Here is a 20,946-nt window from a genome sequence, read left to right as displayed (position 1 = left end):
AAACCTTCATTATTTACAGGCTTCTTATATTACCATGGTAGGTGTTATAAATCGCATAGTTAATTACACCTAAGCTGTCAGTGTGGACCCTTGTCAGCACAAAGTAACATAGTTTTCTCATCCATATTTCAGGCAGTATGCAGTATGATCATTTGAAAATGATTTCTTCTGCATTTATTCTATTTACAAATGATTATCATTTTTGGTCATAAGAGAAAAGTTCACAACCAAATTCTCTTTAATACCGGTACAGTCCTTTGTAAAAAACTGCTACATAAATTTTTTTGTTTGTATAACTTAAAAAAAATTGTGTAATAAATTGTGATGCGATAGCAGGAAAATCATTGCCTGACATTGTAAGTGACACTGGTGAATGTAAATTTCACAACTTGTCCATGCCAATTATGCAGTACTGATCCATCTAGAGTAGACCTTAGTCAAAGTTCAGTCAAGGTACAATAAATGTTAATGGTTTGGCCACATGTGCATGTGTAACATTATGCTGTTATAGTTTTGATACATGTAGTCACCAAGTATCAGATAATTCCTTTCAGTAATAATAAATGTACAACATAGCTTTAATATATAATAATGACTACATGGGATGCATAAACTTACATTTTCATCAAATTCACTAAATGAGTATTCATATATACTGTTGCATTTAGCACCATTTGCACTTTAATTGCGATACTGTGATTGAGTTTTATGTATATTGCACTATATTTTGACCTTTTCAATTGATTTTGAATTTACAGTTAACCTGCAGAAACATTTGCATGAATGTATAAAATTCAGTTTAGAAGTAATATCCAATTTCTTTCCAAAGAAAAATCATTTACTTGATGCAATTTGGTGTAATTTGTTTTAAAAATACATCAAGATGGTTGTCCTGATCCTTCTTGGCTGGGAGAAATAGTTTCCTATTGTCATAAAATCAAGAAGACCTTTGATACCTGTGTTTTGTTTGCCATTGTTCTCCAGTGCAAAATAACAAATCTTGTGCTGCATTTCTTCCTCAGAGTATTGCCTGCTGCGTGTAGTTATCCACAATGCATAGGGTCCAGTCAATGGGGACCCCGCCCACTGAATTCCTTGCATTACTCACAGTTAAAGGTATTTCATATATCTCCTCTCCGTTAGTTCACAATGGAGTGGATCCCACCCATACAATGACTAACAAGGTTTTATCATCAGCCCACATGTCTGACTTGTGCAAAGTGATCTGGGTCATTTCTTTACATGTTATTCTATGTTGGTGTTTGTAAACACATCATACTCAATTCATTTACCTTTTCCATTTTGATTTATATTTCATACAGGATGGTTTCTATTGGTGGTGAACAAAATCGTCTATGACTATCTCTCTTCTTTCACATTGTAAACCATTGTATTTGAGCGATATAATGCAAAGTGGTTTGGATGGGCTAAGTGTTTTGGGGCATCATAGTAAATTGGAAGTTTGTCAATTTCATGTATCTGTATGTGGGGAATTCATATTCTCAAGGATCTGACTGAATTTCTAGTGCCATTAATTGCAGGTAAATATGTGAATAAAATATGAAATAGAAATCAATGTAAAATAAGGCAGGCTAACTATTGATCAGTTCATGCAAGGACCAACTACATGTAGGACAATAAAGCAACTCAGTGAAATGAGTGAATAATTATTTTTTCCAGAGTAGTACATACATGTACACGTAAAGTACCACGAAGGAAACAGTTTTATCAAATTAGGAGGTCCTTCTTCCGCAAAACCTCAACCACGCTGTATTGGTGTTATATCTCCATACATGTACAATTTTGTACATTGTATTTTTTACAATGTATGTTTGTATAATTATGAGTAATTTATTTTATTATTTTTCATTAATGTTAAAATATTTATTTTGTAAGTACTGCAGGATTGGCATGTTCTATGTTATATTTTGTTCTAGAAAAGCACTCTACGGTTTAACTTAAAGGGATGGTCCAGGCTGAATGTATAATATCTAAATAAATAGAGTAAAATTCACAGAGCAAAATGTTGACAATTTCATCAAAATTGGATAACAAAGAACAAAGTTATGGAATTTTAAAGTTTATCAATATTTTGTGAAAACAGTTAATTGCACATCATCATGAATATTCATTAGGTGGGCTGATGATGTCATATCCCCACTTTCCTTTTTCTTATGTTATTACATGAAATCATAAATGTTTCATTTTTTCATACATGTGTAAATGATGTGTCTCCATTATGATGAAATAAGTTGCGGCAACAAATAACTAATGCACTTTAATAATCAGTTGTCAATCCTATTGTTTTTGTTCTTAGTAGAAAATTTTTGAATAAACCAAATTTCATATAATGAAATACAAAACAAGTGGGGATTTGACATCATCAGCCCACCTAATGAATATTCATGAAGACATGCCTCGAATGTTACACCAGAATAATGCAAATCTTTAAAATTCAATAACTTCCTATTTGTTATCCGATTTTGATCAAATTTTCATCATTTTGCTCTGAATTTTACTCTATTTATTGAGATATAGATATCTCCAGCCTGAACCATCCCTTTAACATCATCTACACTACGGTATATAAAATATATGTCAACAAATAACATTATACATGTAAGTGACAGGTACCAACAACAATAAAGATCTTTCAGAGTCCAGTAAATCAAATTAGTCTAGATTTAAAAACAAGGACAGTACTTGCATTTTACTAGATAATTTCAATGCATATTATACTATACAGTTTTATTATGGAATCATTATAGTGTGTATGATATCAAGGGTCATGGTGTCAAAATTTAGATTGACAGCACATGAGCCTTTGTGACCTCATTCACAATGAATTGGTAGGGTCTAGTCAGCTAGTGTTCTTTGTGCATGTACTTGAAAGTGCTTTTAGCACCTGCACAATAAGACTCCTTAAAGGACAAGTCCACCCCAACAAAAACTTGATTTGAATAAAAAGAGAAAAATTCAACAAGCATAACACTGAAAATTTCATCAAAATCGGATGTAAAATAAGAAAGTTATGACATTTCAAAGATTCGCTTATTTTTAACAAAATAGTTTTATGAACGAGCCAGTTACATCCAAATGAGAGAGTCGATGACATCACTCACTCACTATTTCTTTTGTATTTTATTATATGAAATATGAAATATTTTGATTTTCTTGTCATTGTCATGTGAAATGAAGTTTCATTCCTCCCTGAACACGTGGAATTCCATTATTTTAACATTTTGTTCTTTAGGCAAGGAGGTCCTAATCATCAAATTCGTAAAAATTGAAATATTGTATAATTCAAACAATAAAAAACAAAAGAAATAGTGAGTGAGTGACGTCATCGACTCTCTCATTTGGATGTAACTGGCTCGTTCATATAACTATTTTGTTAAAAATAAGCGAAACTTTGAAATGTCATAACTTTCTTATTTTACATCCGATTTTGATGAAATTTTCAGCATTGTGCTTGTCTGATTTTTCTCTATTGATTCAAATCAACATTTTTCTGAGGTGGACTTGACCTTTAAGAAGAAATTGGGAATGCAGAATGTCACATATGTACCCTACATATCTAACCTTGATAACACAAGGTCAAGTCGATTTTTTTTAAAAATGCAATTGCTCACTTACCTGTATGTTTTGTTGATAAAACAAAATACATTGGGTACACAAAGTTTATCTCTGAGCTTTCCAAAGAGGTATGTAAGCAGCCAGGAGCAGGCTTACGATATCCCTGGTAAAGTGGTATAACTAATGTGCATGTATGACAATTAAACTGTGCACATAGTCGCACAAGCCTGTTTACAGCAGGAAGGCAAAAGATGTATGTATTCATTCCATCCAACCAATTCCCCAAATTTTTAATTGTATATACATGTAGCTGATTGACAAAAGTGTATGAATATGATTGGTCATCTAAGTTTCTAATTTTAGGGTGGGTAACAACTGAACTTCCTCTGCCGAAATTGGTAAGAAATGTCATCTAACTTTACTGGAAATATATGGAATGTCAGATATATATCCTATCCACTGGTAGTAACATTCGACTCTCTATTAATTGAAAATTTTGAAATCATCATTTCTAATTGAAAGGATTTTTAGTGCCATTTCATCACATGAGTCTATGGGAAATCATGTTTTACGCTCATGAAAGCACATTGCACAATAAAGTGTATTGAATCTCCATAATCCAGGGCTATGATCAAGATACACTCTTGAGATGCCTTGGGAACAGATCTGAAAATAACCCATTGTCTCCTTTGATTTTTGCTCTTTGGAGAGCCGATAATGAAAAACTCTGATTTTCACAGTTTTCCTTCATAAAGAGCTCTTCTTGTTTACATTTTATATGGGTTCATTGATGTGTCCTTAATTTGTACATGCAAAGTTTATGCAGTTGATTGCCTGTTGATTGTTATGTTGCATGGAATCTTTATGATGGAGGAGAAATATTTTGAAGGTATGTGGTCCTGCTTGCTCTCATAATTGGATTTATGCTCTGCATGGAAGCAGAGTCCACAAAGCGTTGAATATGAGTTCAAGTAAATGATTGCACACTACATTTAGACCTACATGTACTTGTAGAAGAACTTTGGATGCTCACATTGCTCAGACTTGTATTTTGGTTGTCATATATGAATGTTACAGAATTGATATTAAATAGAAGATCAAACTTTAATAGTAGGTACGTAATTTTAATATGAATTTCAGTATGTTGCTGTGACCTATTTTGATAATTCTTGTCTGTGTGCAGTTGTAAGAACACATGATACTCTGATATAACAATTTACAATCAGAAAGAACTAGAATTGATGAATGTTTTTATACAGTTGAATGTAGGCATATGTTTAAAAAAATGTATCCTTTTGCATTTATTTTTCAGATTATAGTTCATGTAGAAATTAATTGATCCATTGCTAGGTTCATGTGTACTATACATGTAGGGCCTACACGATAAAAGGCCCTGTGAAATCAATACAAATCAACCCCTCCTCGCTCCTCCAATTCAGTAAATTCATTAAAAAGAAAGAATAAAGATGATTTTTTAACCACAAACATTTCTAAGCATGCTGTTATCTAATATTAAACTTGGCAACAAAATGAAATGGGCGTGATATTAATAATACAAAAATCATTTTAAAAAGAAGAATTATGAAACAATACTGAATATCAAAGCTGGTGTGTGCCTCCAATAGAGAGACCATAACTGTGTTATTCTGGAAAATCATCTGTTAAAAAAGTATGTTTTTAGCAGGGTCTTAAACTGACCAATGGACTTACCATTATCTGTATAATAGGCCTATGTACATAGAAAGTAAAGCAAAACAAAAATTAAGACAAAGTTTGTATTTGGGTAAACAACATATGTATCATTAAGCAAATAATATTGATATTATTGAATATCTATTGGACTTTTTCTACACATATCATTAGAAAATATCAAGGTGCTGGGCCCTGCCTGCTCGTCATGTAAACAATAAATGAACTCCAGCACTTAGAAAATCCAATCAAAATGATTTTTATTTAAAGAAAATAAAGTTCGCCTTAGTCCCTACTGTCGTAATCTACCAACAAGTTAATCAAGATTTACATACATGTAGTAGTGATTTAATTTTTTGTATTAGTATGATTTCACGAATTTATGCACATGTTGGACCTTGTTGGTAGTCCAAAATCTAGCTATTTTTTTTTCTTGATGTACTCACTATACAGTACAGGTATAGAGACAGTGTAGGATGACTTGGGTGTTTGCAAGGTACATGAAATAGACTTGTAAGCCCTCTGAGGAGTTTTGCAACACCTCCATGTTACTGAAACATAAATCTTCCAATATATTTTTCTAACCCCCAAACAATCAGTGTCATATGAACCCTTCCTTACCTGGCAAGTAAACACCTTTATGTCAAGGTCAAGTTGGGCCTCTCAGGGTATTATTATTCAGGTCAGTGTATCAGTTCTCAAAGCTGTTGGTGTGAAATTGTGAATATTTACCAACAGTCCTTGGATATCTGTGCATGACATGTGATTATGAAAAATTGATACATATGTGTACATGTATGATGTAAAAGCCTCTCAGGTTTGGTGAATCTTTCGCCAGTGTCTGTCATTATCCTTTAGGAATACATTTGTGTTACACTCTTGTAAGATTGGAATGTTTTATGATAATGCAACTATAGAACCTACCAAATCTTTAAACAGGTTTTAACCTGTTGATTTCTATCTGCTATTACTCATATTATTATTTTTATTATTATTATCATTATTATTTGTGGGTAACTGGGGTATTTTTTTATTTTTACTTGACTTCCTAAAAGAGACCAGGGGGCCGTTTCATGAAGCTGTTCATAAGTTAAGAGTGACTTTAAGAACGACCGGTGATCCTTTCTTGTGGTACATTAAAAGTGATATTCACCATTAAATGTTTGTTGGTGATTATTTAGCGCATGAGAAAGGTTCACCAGTTGTTCTTAAAGTCGCACTTAACTTTTGAACAGCTTTATTAAAGAACAAGTCCACCCCAACAAAAATTTGATTTCAATAAAAAGAGAAATCCAACAAGCATAACACTGAAAATTTCATCCAAATCGGATGTAAAATAAGAAAGTTAGGACATTTTAAAGTTTCGCTTAATATCCCAAAACAGTTATATGCACATCCCGGTCGGTATGCAAATGAGGGAACTGATGATATCACTCACTATTTCTTTTGTATTTTATTATAGAAATATTCTAATTTTCTTTTCATTGTCCTATGAAACAAAGTTTTATTTCTCCCTGAACTTGTTGAATTACCATTGCTTAACATTTTATGGTTCAGTCAAGTTGGTCTTTATTGTCAAATCTGCAAAATTGAAATAATGTATAATTTGAACAATGAAAAACAAAAGAAAGAGTGAGTGAGGGACATCATCGATTCTCTCGTTTGCATGTGACTATATTGTGCATAAAATAAGCGAAACTAAATGTCATAACTTTCTTATTTTAGATCCAATTTTGATGAAATTTTCAGTGTTACATGTATGCTTGTCTGATTTTTCACTATTGATTCAAATCAACATTTTTATGAGGTGGACTTGACCTTTAAATACCCACCTGGGAAAAGTGTTTTTACATTGAACTATGAAATAAAAATAGAAATACAGTCTGAACTCTGAAGGCTTGTATTTAGAAATATGGTATCACATGTATCTAGTAACCATTTTTTCCTAATTAAATCTTACATTTCTTTTACTGTGATTTTTGTGTGTGACATTCTCTGTTTTGCATTGGTTTATAAAGTCTAATGCCCTTCCCACTAGCAGGCCCCAAAATAGTGAAGTACACGTATATCACATCTTTCTGCTTTGTAATGCTTTGCCCTTTACACCTTTGCTGTTTTGATAAGACTATACTTCTCAGATAAAAGAAACAAACATTGTCAGGAAAATTGTCATTAAAAAATAACATTCTGTTTTGGAACTGTGTTTTAAATGATGAACCGAAAGTGCATGTGCTTGAACAGTTGAAAGTCATGTACATTTATCTGTATGGTATTCCATTAACTTCCAAGTGGTCATTTATTCTTGTACTTTACAATCTACATTAGTCCATTGTGCATGTACATGTCAGCACACAGTTACCGTGTTTACATGTGATCGGCTCGCGGTTCTGAACCACAAGCCGATGCAGAATCAGCTTTTTTGTTGCGTGTAAACGCGATTAACTTGCATCCGCTTTCGGTTCAGAATCGGCAATTTTGCACCACCAAAGTAGTAGGTTCAGAACCGTGAGCCGATGCAGAATCGGCTTTTTTACTACGTGTAAACAGAAAGCCGATTCTGCATCGGCAATTTCATTTACTTTACCATTATGACGTACTTCAAAGCGCACGGATCCAGCGTTGTCTTTATTATGACGTATATTGTTGGTGTGCGGATCATTTCAGGTTTTTGACACGTGAGCCGATTCTGAACCGCGAGCGGATGCAGCATGTAAACGCGGTGCAAGATAAACCCAAAAGCCGATGCAGAATCAGCTTTTGGTTCAGCTGATTCTGCATCGGCTTTTGGTTCTGAACCAAAAGACGATCACATGTAAACACGGTGTTTTTTTATTTTTGATTCTGATTAATCATGAGTTAACTTGTTTAAGAATTTCCTCTTAACATGCTGGCTTATAACAAATCTTGTATCAATGTAATGCCACAGTCACACATGCTAAACCGACTTCAGGCGGATCAATTCTAGTGTTGTATGTTGTCATTGGTTGGTATGGACTGGAGTCGGTTTTGCTTTCAGACTACAATTTTTATTTAACCCTGTATATGAACGTCCCTTAACCGCACACTATCTTTAAGCCCATACTACATACTATCTTTAAAAAAGAAGGCTTTTTTTTTTTTTGGGGGGGGTTCAGACTGTCTTTTTTAACCCCACACTGAAACTGAAGTGGACTAAGCTAAACCCAGGGAAATTGATTGGGTTACCCCCCCCCCCCCACACACACACACCTTTAATAGCCCCATCTATTTCCCAGGGTAAAGGGAAATTTTTGTATTCTGAAACGTGTATTACAGACTGTAGCATAACCAGGGAAGTATGATCATTTCCCTGATCTAACAAAGTATGAACAGTGCATGAGTTCATTTGTGCAGTGCACTCTGACTTATTAATTTCATGCATGGTCAGTCATACAAGTATTTTCAAAAGTACATCCTTATCTGCTGAACAAATAAATACTAGTTTCAGGCACACAATATATAATGTATTCATGACTAATTTACTGGCATATTGCACAGTTGTAACATGAGATGTATCTGTAGTTAAATCTTGCTCTGTCATGCATAATATGCTTGAAGGTGGTAAACCATGCCTCATAATGAGTAAGTCTTCATCAATCATAATATACATGCTAGTGTACTTTGGGTGGAGTAGTTTCCATGGGTAGATCAATGTAGTTTTCATGCCACATTCTGATTGCCACTAGAGTAAGATCTTTGTCAGGAATTCAGGATACATGTTTACAGGCAGGTACATTGTCTCTGGTAATTATTCCTATTACATGTATTCTATCAATTCACCATAATTTTCACATTAGGTGTGTATGGTTATTGTAATTTTACCTATCTGCATCAAGTCATTACACACTTGAAAGCATGTCTATGCATATTGCTTTGAAAACAAAGAAAATGTAGTTATTCATTTATTTCAATTTTTATTACTTTTTCTAGATATTGATTTATTGTTGGTTTAAGAAAATGTTTCTATGTTCATTTGCTTCATATTATTTCCATTTCAGGATGCTAACCATTAGCCATACTCTTTACAAAATACATTAATTTTCGGAAAAATGAATTGAGGTGTTGGATACAATCACCTTCATGTAGAAGTATCAGAATCATGTTACACATCAATCTAATGAATTTGTTCCTCTAATTTTTTAATATGATTTTGTATCATGAGTATTTCTTTCTGCTGACAATGCTAATGCTTTACCTTATATTGAATATTTCTTCATCTTTTCCAAGAACGCTTTGAAAATGACATCTAAAAAGAGAAACGGTAAGGTGAAGATATCCAGCCCATCCAACTTTGAGCATCGAGTTCATACTGGCTATGATCACAGGCAGGGCAGGTATGTCGGGCTCCCACCCCAATGGGCTAGCATCATTGGAGCAGAGGAGACGAGACCAAAACCAATCGTAGATCCATCTTGTATCACCCAGACTGAAGCATTTGAATTAAAGGTAAGAAACAATTCTGATTCTTTGTATTTGCTGCATTCCCTGAAAATCGTTGTTTCTGGGTTTGGAAAAAAAATATTTTATCATATAGTGTGTACAATTAAATTGAAAGGGAGAAATAAAGAAAAGGGAAGAATTCTGGAGGAGGAAGAAGGGGAAGGAAGGAAAGAGAGAGAGAAGGAAAAATCATCATGCCAATCTCTTTAAATTAAAACTTGTATTTTGTAACCCAATCTAAAAGAGTAAGCGGTATCATTTTCTACTCTATCGTACAAGATGATTGGCAAGCTGATTTTATTGATTTTATGGTTAATTTAGTTACACCATTGTTCATCTATAGATGCATGTTGTCAAATCTTTCTCAATGCTCAATTTTTATATGTTATTCCTCCTTGGATTTTTTTAGGGTATTGTTAGGGGCTCCAGTGCACAGTCTCCTGAGCAACAGAATGGAATGAAACCACGTATATCTGTGGCACGCTCCAACTCACTGCGTAGTAGGGGCAGCCCACCAAGGAATAGGAGGAGAAACCAGGAGGAAGATAATCCAGGGGTAAGAGCATTTCTAAGCATATCAATAATACAAAAGTCTGGAAATGTCCATGTGAATATCTTCTGCTAGTTTAATAACTTTTGAAAGCATTGGCTTTCTTTCAATGAAAAGATTCTTGTTCAGTGAGTGCCTAGATGTTTTTTATTTTTCATGTTTCATGTTTCTTTTGCTCATGCATACTTGTATTGCTGTATTGAAAGTCTGTTCAGTCCCCTCTTCTAGACAATTCTTCTCAAAATCATGATGATTATGATTATAGCTTTGGTAAATATTAATGCTGTATAGTATCACAACTTTTAGATTATTATCTCTCACTCATTTTGGGAGGCAAATGAATTGTAATCTTGATGTGAAGATAATGAGAATACTACTTGATTTATCCTGAAACAATGTTGACATGCCACAATGTTTGACCAATTGGATTATTGATGCTTTTTCAGGGCATGGAAAAGAAGCCTCCAGATGGTACAAAGATTCCAGCACATCCTTATGACCAAAACCCACACAGCGGTGCCCAGCTGATGATGAACAGAGAGATGAGGGACAGATTAAACTCTAAAGGAAGCGGTGGTAGTGGTCCCCCACCTAATCAGCAAGACCAAAGAGGTAACCAGAATGCACCGAGAGAGGGCAGCTACAGACCAAATGACAACCAGGGTCCTCCAAATGGACGACCACATAATGGACCAGATGGCCCACAGAAGCCAACGGACAGTAGAGGCAATTATGAGCCTATGGATAATTATAATAAAGATAACTATGAGAGAATGGACAACTACAGTAGTGGAGATCCTAGAGCAAGGGATGACAGACAAAACAGGGGGGCCAGTCTTGGCCGAGGGGTGGATCCTATGAGGAGAGATCAGCCACCCCAGGGTGACCCTCAACACAGAGGAGATCCAAGGTTCGATCCCAGAAATGACCCCAGGAATGACCCCAGAAATGACCCAAGGAATGACCCCAGACATAATCCTAGGCAGGACCCTAGATATGATCCAAGAAATGATCCTAGACATATGGATCCAAGGCACCAGGATCCAAGGTACCGTGATCCAAGGCATCAGGATCCCAGGAACCAAGATCCAAGGTAAAATTTCCTTTATATTAACTATTATCGTGCATGTGCATTCAAAAGCAGGTGTTCATGTCTAGTAGACATGGTAGTCTGTTATTTATTCAAAGCTTTTCATTTGTTGCATATTCAAGCAAGTGTTGTACCCATATAAATACTCAATTAAACAACAAGAGCTTTTAGATGAGATGGTTTTGCACATGATTTGAATCCCATTTGTTACATCAATTTGTATTCACAAATATAAAAGTCTTTGATAGTAAAGCCTGCTGATAGCATATTGCATCTAAAATGACACTAGTTAACAAATTAATGATACTTGTTGCATTATTCAGGTATCAAGACAGAAGACCTGATGGCCATAGTTTACCACGAGGTGCATCAGGTGACCCCCGTGCTCACCCACCAGGCCAGGGACCACCAGGCTATCCAGGAGGTCCAGGTGGACCAAGAGGAGATCCACGTGGATACCAAAGAGACAGTACTAGCAGTGGAGGATCTGGACCTAGATCAACTAGTTCACCAAGCCAGCCTCAGCCACCAGGGGGATTCCAACCAAGAGTAAGTGGTTTACATAAATTCCTCTCAGTTCTTATTCATGATTATGCTGAGCGTGGGCAATTAATTGATTTTAACTTGTGATAATAAGCATTTTGTTCAAATGATAGTGCTCATGAATGGAGTATTGACATCTATTTTGTCTGATTTCCTGTTAGTGTTAAAACATAATATTTGTAAAATATCTCTTTTCAATGGATTTCTCATATTTTACATTTTCATCCAAACTGATTTCAGACGTTGACATTGTGATGGCATGAAATACTTTTTGTTTTTATTCTACAGCATCCCCCTGATGCACAAGGAAGATATCCACCTCCAAACAGACAGCATCCACCCCAGGGTTACAATGGCCCTCCACCGGGTCAACAGCAACAACGCCCCCCTCAGAAAATGCTACATTCCAACTCCAACCCCTCTCCAAGTAACCCCACACCTAATCCTGGTGAACAGCATGTGTCTCATGAACAGTTCCGCAATGCACTGCAGATGGTGGTCACTCCTGGTGACCCCCGCATCAAGTTGGAGAACTTTGTTAAGATTGGAGAAGGGTCAACAGGTATTGTCTGCATTGCAACGGAACCTAGGACAGGAAGACAGGTGGCTGTTAAGAAGATGGATCTTAGGAAACAACAGAGGAGAGAATTGCTCTTTAATGAGGTATGAACAGACATTCCTGTAATCTTACAGAATCATGTTTTGTAAAATGCTACACTCATGAAGATACTTCCAATGCATTTCATTTTAATTGTCCTTTCATTATTTCCTTTTATGAGATATTGTCCTCATATTCACCTTATCATTGATCATAATATCTACAATGTTACCGAGACTGGTATGACACCTGGAAGACATCTTAAATTGTTAATAGAATAGATATTAAAAAGCTTATTTCTGTGCTTCATCTCCATACTAGCATTCATCATGGTATTGATGGAGAGAGAGATTAATGTGTTCTTTCCTGTCACACTAGGTGGTGATCATGCGTGATTACAAGCATCCTAACATAGTTGAGATGTATGATAGCTTCCTAGTTGGTGATGAACTATGGGTTGTCATGGAATTCCTAGAAGGTGGGGCCCTCACTGACATTGTGACACATACAGGGTAAGTCAATAACAAAATACATTTTATTGAAATTTGTTATACGATTCCTAATTAATGCTAGATTATATAAGTAATCATTACATCTTTGATCAAAATTAGATATTAAAGATAGGTACTGCCTTATGAGTTGGATTTATTATTTTATCCAGAAATGTCATTTTTCTTTTGTGTGAGGCATACTCCAATCAATTACTTATAATACTTTTATGAACATTTTGTAATTTGCATCAAAAGAAAAATTATTAGAGAGTTTTTTTTTCATGGTACGCAAATCTCATATTCTCGAAAATGGGAGTACACAATTGTAGAGCCAGCAAAAAATAAAGTCATTTTACAAAAATTGGTAATTGTTTCTCTCTCTCTCTCTTTCTTTCTCAATCTCTTCAACTGCTTTCAGTCTCTGATTCTCTTCTAAAAGTATTGCCTTTAGAATGATTTGATGTAAGGCTCTTTATTTAACATTATGAATGATGATGCATGTCTTTTCTATGATTTTTGTATTATGTCTTTCAGTCGAATGGCAGAGGAACAGGTGGCCTATGTGTGTCAAGCAATCTTGAAGGCCTTAGCATTCCTTCATTCTCAAGGTGTCATTCATAGAGATATCAAGAGTGACAGTATCCTACTCACACATGATGGACAGGTGATCACTCATGCTCATCATTACACCAGTTTTTAACCTCCCGACCCTTGAGAATTCAGAAAGAGTCTGAATTTTCCACCATTCCAAATTCTTTTTTTTTTTGTGGGGGGGGGGGATCTTCCTACTTTATCAAACACTCATGAGAGAAGTGTAGTTTCTTTCCTATTTTAAACAAAATCATCCCTATTTTTCATATTTGTTATGATATATGTAGTTCATAATTCTCATGCTTTTCAGGCTATGTTACTATTAAAGTGGCAGTCATCAGAAGTCATTGGAATAAAACTCTTATCACATTTTCACACATTGCATGGTGCACACTGCACGTGTGTCATTGTATTGATGTGTGGAAAATCTGTCTTCTGTTATGCAAGGTTCCTCAGGTGATCCAACCCTATCTAGGTGGGGGTATTTTGGGAGATCATATGGCCAGGGGGCTCGCAGGCCCGCCCTTGAGATCTTGGCCGTTGATCGCGCGATCGCGCCGAAAATTGGCATACAGATTGTTTTGGACATAATCTACGAAATTCTATATCAGTTTGTTTTATGCAAATTGCTATTAATTGATTATGCTAATTTAAACGTAATTAGTATGCAAAATCATATTTTTCCCTCTTACTCCCTAAATAAGGCTCCAAACATTCCTATTTTTGGTGTAGAAACTCCTTGTGGTGTTCTTAGCAAATGTATTTGAAAAAAATGCCAATATCAGATAAATTTCTTATGTATTATATGGTTTTAGCAATTTTTTATGTCTTTCCTTATTTGTTAGACCTTTTGTTTTTCATTATTTTTTGATGAACTTTGTTGGGGACTCTTTTGAGATCATAAACAGCATAAAATAAATCTATTTAGCGAAACTAAAAATAATCATACATTTATGATTTTTGGGTTGAAAACACAATTTACATTGACTTTGTACACGAAATCACGTTTTTGAGCAATTTTTTGTCTGACATGCACTTACAAAATGTTGCGTAATTTCATAACCACATCCCCGGGCGGCGCAAGACTTGAAAGTAAAAAGTCAGCGAGGGACAGTCAGAAAATTTCGCGCGGCGAAAATATTATGCGAATTGTTGATGGGGGGCATCCGAGGCCCTCCCCCTGCCCTAGATAGGGTTAAATCACTCAGGCCTGTTCAGACTGATTATGGGCATAGAGTATAGGCATATTTGTAAGTTGTTCCATATAAGAATGGCCATTGATCTACTTGATAAAGTTCAATGCATAACATTGTTAAATAATGATGCTAAAGTCTCAAACATGTTTTTTTGTAATTTCCAGGTGAAGTTGTCAGACTTTGGATTCTGTGCCCAGATATCATCTGATACTCCCAAGAGAAAGTCATTGGTTGGTACACCATATTGGATGGCACCAGAGGTCATCTCTAGGTTACCCTATGGTACAGAGGTAAGAATCACAAAGTTTTAACACTTAAGTATGGGGTACCTGAATGATTTCCATGGTTGATAGTTCATACAATATGATGCCAAATAACATCTCTAAATTATCCTCTGGTATCATAGGTAGTTGCAATGCTTTATCAGACCATTCATAGACCCCTGTTGATTTGCTTGGTTTTTAATTACTGGTATTACCACGTGTTTTATTACCCTAATTTTTAAGAAGGAAAATTAAATAATTTTTGTTCCATTTTCTATTTCAACATCGTAACTTCTGATGGTTTCTATGGCAAAGAAGAAGAGTTTAGTGGTTTCATATGGTGTACCATGAAACCACTACATTCTATTTAAACATTGTTGCGTATTGTTTCATTATATAGTAAAGTTTTTTTTTGTCAGAATATAGATTATCATTAAAGGTTAAGCCATCCTCAAGATGACAATTTGAATAAAAGAAAAATCAATCAAACAGATAGGTGTTTTAGTTGTTAAATTGTCATCATGACCAGTACTAACATTAGTACAATTCCAGGGAATTCAGTATGGTAGTTCCTGGATGTTAATTTGTTGTAGTAACATCATGAATGTTGATTGTGCTGTAACTGCAATTAATGAGCATCTCTTTCATCCATGCATTTGCTGAATGAATATATTTAAGCCCTCTGATATAAACTTCATATGAATTTTTCACCTTTAGGTTGATATTTGGTCACTTGGTATCATGGTTATGGAGATGGTTGATGGAGAACCCCCTTTCTTCAATGAACCTCCACTCCAAGCAATGAGACGCATCAGAGACATGCCTCCTCCTAAACTCAAGAACCCTCACAAGGTGAGATATCCCAAGTGGAAAGAGAGAGAGAGAGAACAAAATGGTATTTCAGGGTGTAGCCTGCTAGGATGTGAAATACATTGCATTCATTAGACATCAATTCAATTTTCTTAACTTTGTGGAGTACTTCGCTTCTGTTTGTTAAAAAAAGAAAATATGTTCTAGAATATTCAGTTGTATGAGTTTTGCTCTCTGCTCAGATATTTGCATGATTGTTTTTTTTTGTGAATTGTTAATTCTTAAGCTTACCCTTTTCACTTCATATTTTGCAATTTTCAAGTGATTTTAAAGTTATTTTGTAATATTATATGGCTATGTTTATTGTCTTCTTGTAGGCATCACCACGTCTTTTAGGATTCATCGAGCGTTTGTTGGTGAGAGATCCGTCCCAGAGAGCATCTGCCTTTGAGCTGTTAGAGCATCCATTCCTGAGACAATGTGGTCCAAACTCCTCTCTCCTGCCTACCATGAGTCAGCTCAGACACAAGTAACGATCAACCTCTGAAAACTTTGCCTTTGGTCGAATCCTGGGACATCTGGCCCGAACTCGTCAGTCCTGTAAACCAAGAGCCAGATTAGACACAAGTTTTTGAGTCTCAATTCCAAACTTCACACTAGCAACTATTTGAGTTGAAGCTTAGGGAAGAGTAATGGACATCCATCTCTTAATCTGAAAATATACCTAAAGCTTAGTATTGGCTATATATGAGGGATTCACATCAGATCATGGCTGATCTTAGGGTCTTCCTGTAACAGTCATTGGCATAGATATCAAAATGCTTCACGATGGATTGTTCATAGGACATTCTATTCAAATAACTGGTGAGTTGATGGAGCAGTGAGTCAATGTGTGTTTTGAATGTTTCATTAATGTTACTATTTGAGAGTATTCATTTTCAATACGAGAATGATAAACTGACAAAGCACATGTTTGCTAAATATGTGTACAAATACTTGATTTGATGAATATCTATTTGCCCTGTTCATTTGACATTACCAAAGTTATGACAGAAATTTAAACAACAGTAAACTGCTTTTGTGCAAAGTGAATGATGTGGGCATGTACATGGTATGCAGTGCTGTGGTTGTGCAAGAGATTGCAGAAAATGATCTCACCCACATATTTGTGGATATGTCTAGCTTCAATGAATGCCATGTTTAACAGAACGTGTAGGTGCATGGCCATTTTTTTTGCTACATGCTGGTTTAGATCAAGGAAGTTTACAAGCAACATTGACTCATTCATATCAAACTGTTTTATCCCATACTTGTATCAATTGATTAAATTGCGTGATTTATGATTCATATTTATATTTAGGATTTGCATGTGGAGGAGCAAAATAAAAGAATGATGTGTATTATTTATACACGTTTATACATCCCAACTGAAAAAAGTGTATGATTTGGTCTCTGGATAAACTATTTTGCATTGTCTATCTGTGCTTGCCATGATGTTAATTTGTAAGTTGCATGTGATTACATCAATTTATCAACATGTAACATTTTTGTTTGTTGATTCTAGAATCTCCCACATGTTTTCTAATAGATTTTGAAAAGTAAAGTTTATTTTGTTTGAAAGAAAAATGATAGCATAGATATACATTTAGGGTTGTAAGATGGGCAAGTAGAAAGAAAGTAGTAATAACTTGATGAAATTATACACACTTATTGCTCTGTTGATTTGATTATGTAAATGGTTGATAATATGAACTCTGCTTGTGGCAGGTTAAGTTGATGCTTCAAAGGTTGTCTTATCAGTGAATAGAACATAAATTGTCAGAGTTAAAGTGGTATAAAGAGAGTCTTCACACTATTATTGTGTGTTGTATTGTGTCTCTTCATAGTTGTTATCAGTTTGGCCTGATATGATATTTAGAGGTAAGGCTGGAGTAATGTGAACTGTATTTTAGAAAACCTGCCATGTGAGATTAATACTTATGAACAGTGGGTTGGTGATTATTATTTGCCAGATATGTGTGATTATACTTTTGTGTACATATACTGTATATTTCTGAAGAAAGCGGTTTTCACTTCAACTCATGCTTGTGTTATGATCTTGATATTATTATGACGACACTGTGTGTGATCTATTCCTGTGTTGTGTTGCATGAACTATTTTTTGTGGTTTGCCGTTCTTGATTTATATTCCTCTATTTACCAACTACAGAAAGATTCCATTTAGAGCTCTTTATTTTCCTATTCATGATCATACATTCTGGAGTATTTGGTGTTTTGTTATTGCATGTGTCAACTTTGTCTCTGCAGAATTATGGCTATGTGAAGCATGTTTATTTATAGGCAAAGCTTTACCAATACAAACTTCATGTTTTTATGGATATATATCAAAAGAGGAAAGGGCATCAAGATAATATCAGATGGACTTAGACAGTCAAATCAAGTTTGTGTATTTTTGCTTAAAAGACAAATCTATTTAATTGGCTGTTTGTAATGTCTTTGACATCTTTTTTTAGGGGGCAGTAGTTGTGATTAGAATGTATCTGACTTACAAAGCCTTTCGAACAAAATTTTGCATCAACATTTACCCATGACCTTAAACCTGAAATGGAAATGTTTTAACGCTGGCTGGATGAAGCTTACATGTAGTTTTGCCTCTGTTTTGACTAGTTTAACTGAACAGTCCTTTTTGGCTGAATGCACTGCTATTTGTATAACATGCCAATAGAGATGTGCATAGACTTGTAAACTGTTGTTGATTTGGCCTTTGTTATTGTATCATGTGTTCACTGAGTGGAACATCTGCAATGAAATCCTGGTAGCTTTAAAATCACATAGTCACTGCATAATAATTTTTGATTTTTTTCAAAATCTGGATATACCTTGTTTCTCAGAGTAAGCTGTGCCTTCCAAAAAGTGTCTTCCTGAAAATTTGAGAAAGAAAAAAAGAAGGAAATTGCATTGCACAAGTAGTTGACTTCATCTTAACATGCCCTCTACAGCTTCTCAGAAGAAATAAAAAAGGAAATGTAAATATTTGAAACTGTTTTTGTGATATAATTGTTTTGGTACATAGACTTAGATTGGCTATTTAACATTATTTATTTTATACTTATCTGTAAAGTGGTTATTATAAGTTAAGTAAACCATTTTTAACCCACACAAATTTTGTTTGTGTGTAATGTACTGTTTAATGCTGTAAATTATATTCAATATCAGTATTTGGCATTGTTTGAATTTGTGGCATTTTATCATAATACTATGTACTATTATTTTATATTGATTACTGCTTTGTACTACCAAACATTTCTTCTATCAGTACATTTATGTTGCCTTCACATTCTTACAAGATTTATTTGTCAATGTTGTATAAATTGTCCTTTTTTAAATAGTTATTGTAAGCCATCAATCTACTCAATATCTTTGTCCATTGAATGTTTATTACAATGAGAGGTACAGTTGTTACTTATACACTGTATGTGATTTTCACCAACACCTATTTATAAGAACTAAATCTATGCACTGCACTTTCTGTTACCTGTTTCTATCATGTTTCTTTTTCTTGCTTCTTAAAAATCATTTACTTTGAATATTTCTTAATCACTTATCATAGTTTAATATTTTTTGTTGATATTTAATCAAAGTGTTTAATCATACAAGAGTCATTGGTATATTTTGATTTCATTTTGTATATAAATGAACTGTGCTGCTGATTGTATTCTGTGTGCTTGCATAGTTATACTGTATTCTGCTTCTTGGCATTTCAATGTGGTACTTAATTTTATTCCTTCAAGAAATTCATATAATAAGTTTGAAAGTACATGTATTCTGTAGTATTTTGTGTATTCTATTTGCATCATAGTACTCTTGTCAAAACTAATTCAAATTATTTTTTCAGGTCGACAGCAATCCCTCTTCAAAGGTTATCAAAGTTTGAATTTACATATGAATGAAATATTCCCAGTATTCAATTGATTGTCTCACAATTTATGCAAATATTCATGACTGAATTATGAGAAACATTCAAGTTTAGCGTATCTTATTTTTTTGTAATAACTATTATGAAAGTATAAGTTCTTAAATCGTTGATAGGCCAGTTCTATGTATGATTGTGTTTCTTGAACTTCTGGTTTTATCCATCCATCTTCAATGAACTTTAAAATCCATATTGTATCTACACGATTTTGAAAATTGATATTTCCTCAAACATCATGCAAAGGAATCCTAATGATTACAATTTTGTAGTTTGGCTCAGTTATTCACTGTAATCCTTGACTAAGAATTAAACAGTAAAGATAAAGTTTTCTGCCCAATTCATCAAATTTTAACAGAATAATCAAAATCATTTTCAACCAGTGTATTTTATATTCTTGTGTGATAGCATAGTCTTTTTAAAATATGTTAATTCTATGCAACAAAAAAATAATGTAGTTTATCATGGACTTACAATATTACTTATATTGATTAACTTATTAACATTTAACTTTTTAAAAGGAAATGAATCCCAAAAAATAATTCATTGGTAAGGGAGTAAATAACATTATTTCAGTGTCTTTTTAGATGAAATTGTGCAGAGAATATCATTGTAATACCTCAATCCATACAAAGCATGTGTTATTTGCAATGCCAACTTTAAGTAAATATGAAGTATCTTTTCTCTTTAAACTGGTACTGGGAATTCAGATATCAATTATATGGTTACTGCACACATACCAAACTGTATTCTTACTTGTACATGGACTTTCTGTACTATTGAATTCCTTTAAATGGATAGATGTAACTGGTATTTTTCAGCAAATTCCTACTAATCAGAGGGAACCATTGGCATATTACCTGTACATATAATATATCTTTTATCTATTTCGCATTATTCAATAGAATGATATGAAGAGAATCTGAAGTGGATTCATGTAGTATGCCATTCAGATATCCTGCCAGCTAAGCTCATATCTTGAAGATGTATTCTTATGTATTCAGTCCTGTTTTTTTTTATTAGTAAATTGATTACAATTTAGAGCTATTAAAACATTTTTGAAAGTAACTTTTTGTGTGGTGTGTTATTGTTTTACAGTTGTGAAACTTGTGCTAAACTTT

The 20,946-nt window shown here is 34.3% G+C and overlaps 1 protein-coding gene across 3 annotated transcripts; it reads left to right on the top strand.

Annotated features, from left to right (window-relative positions):
* Nucleotides 1–1,208: 1,208 nt before the first annotated feature.
* On the top strand, nt 1,209–20,893 carry LOC129265116 (serine/threonine-protein kinase PAK 4-like). 3 transcript variants are annotated; one of them, XM_064101713.1, is made up of 11 exons: nt 1,209–1,541; nt 9,511–9,729; nt 10,133–10,279; nt 10,720–11,366; nt 11,687–11,912; nt 12,195–12,569; nt 12,883–13,016; nt 13,530–13,659; nt 14,947–15,072; nt 15,763–15,897; nt 16,233–20,893. In XM_064101713.1, exons 2-11 carry the CDS (start codon nt 9,523–9,525, stop codon nt 16,386–16,388), a joined length of 2,283 nt encoding a protein of 760 aa, XP_063957783.1. In that variant the 5' UTR covers nt 1,209–1,541; nt 9,511–9,522; the 3' UTR covers nt 16,389–20,893. The 3 variants fall into 3 exon arrangements, with proteins under 3 accessions (XP_063957783.1, XP_063957784.1, XP_054759082.1); XM_064101714.1 differs by lacking the exon at nt 1,209–1,541 and adding an exon at nt 4,488–4,690; XM_054903107.2 differs by lacking the exon at nt 1,209–1,541 and having other exon boundaries at nt 9,497–9,729.
* The last annotated feature ends 53 nt before the right edge of the window (nt 20,894–20,946 follow it).

Source organism: Lytechinus pictus, chromosome 7 (genome assembly GCF_037042905.1).
Source record: "Lytechinus pictus isolate F3 Inbred chromosome 7, Lp3.0, whole genome shotgun sequence".
Lineage (NCBI taxonomy): Eukaryota > Metazoa > Echinodermata > Echinoidea > Temnopleuroida > Toxopneustidae > Lytechinus > Lytechinus pictus.
This window is presented reverse-complemented; position numbering and strand designations above follow the sequence as displayed.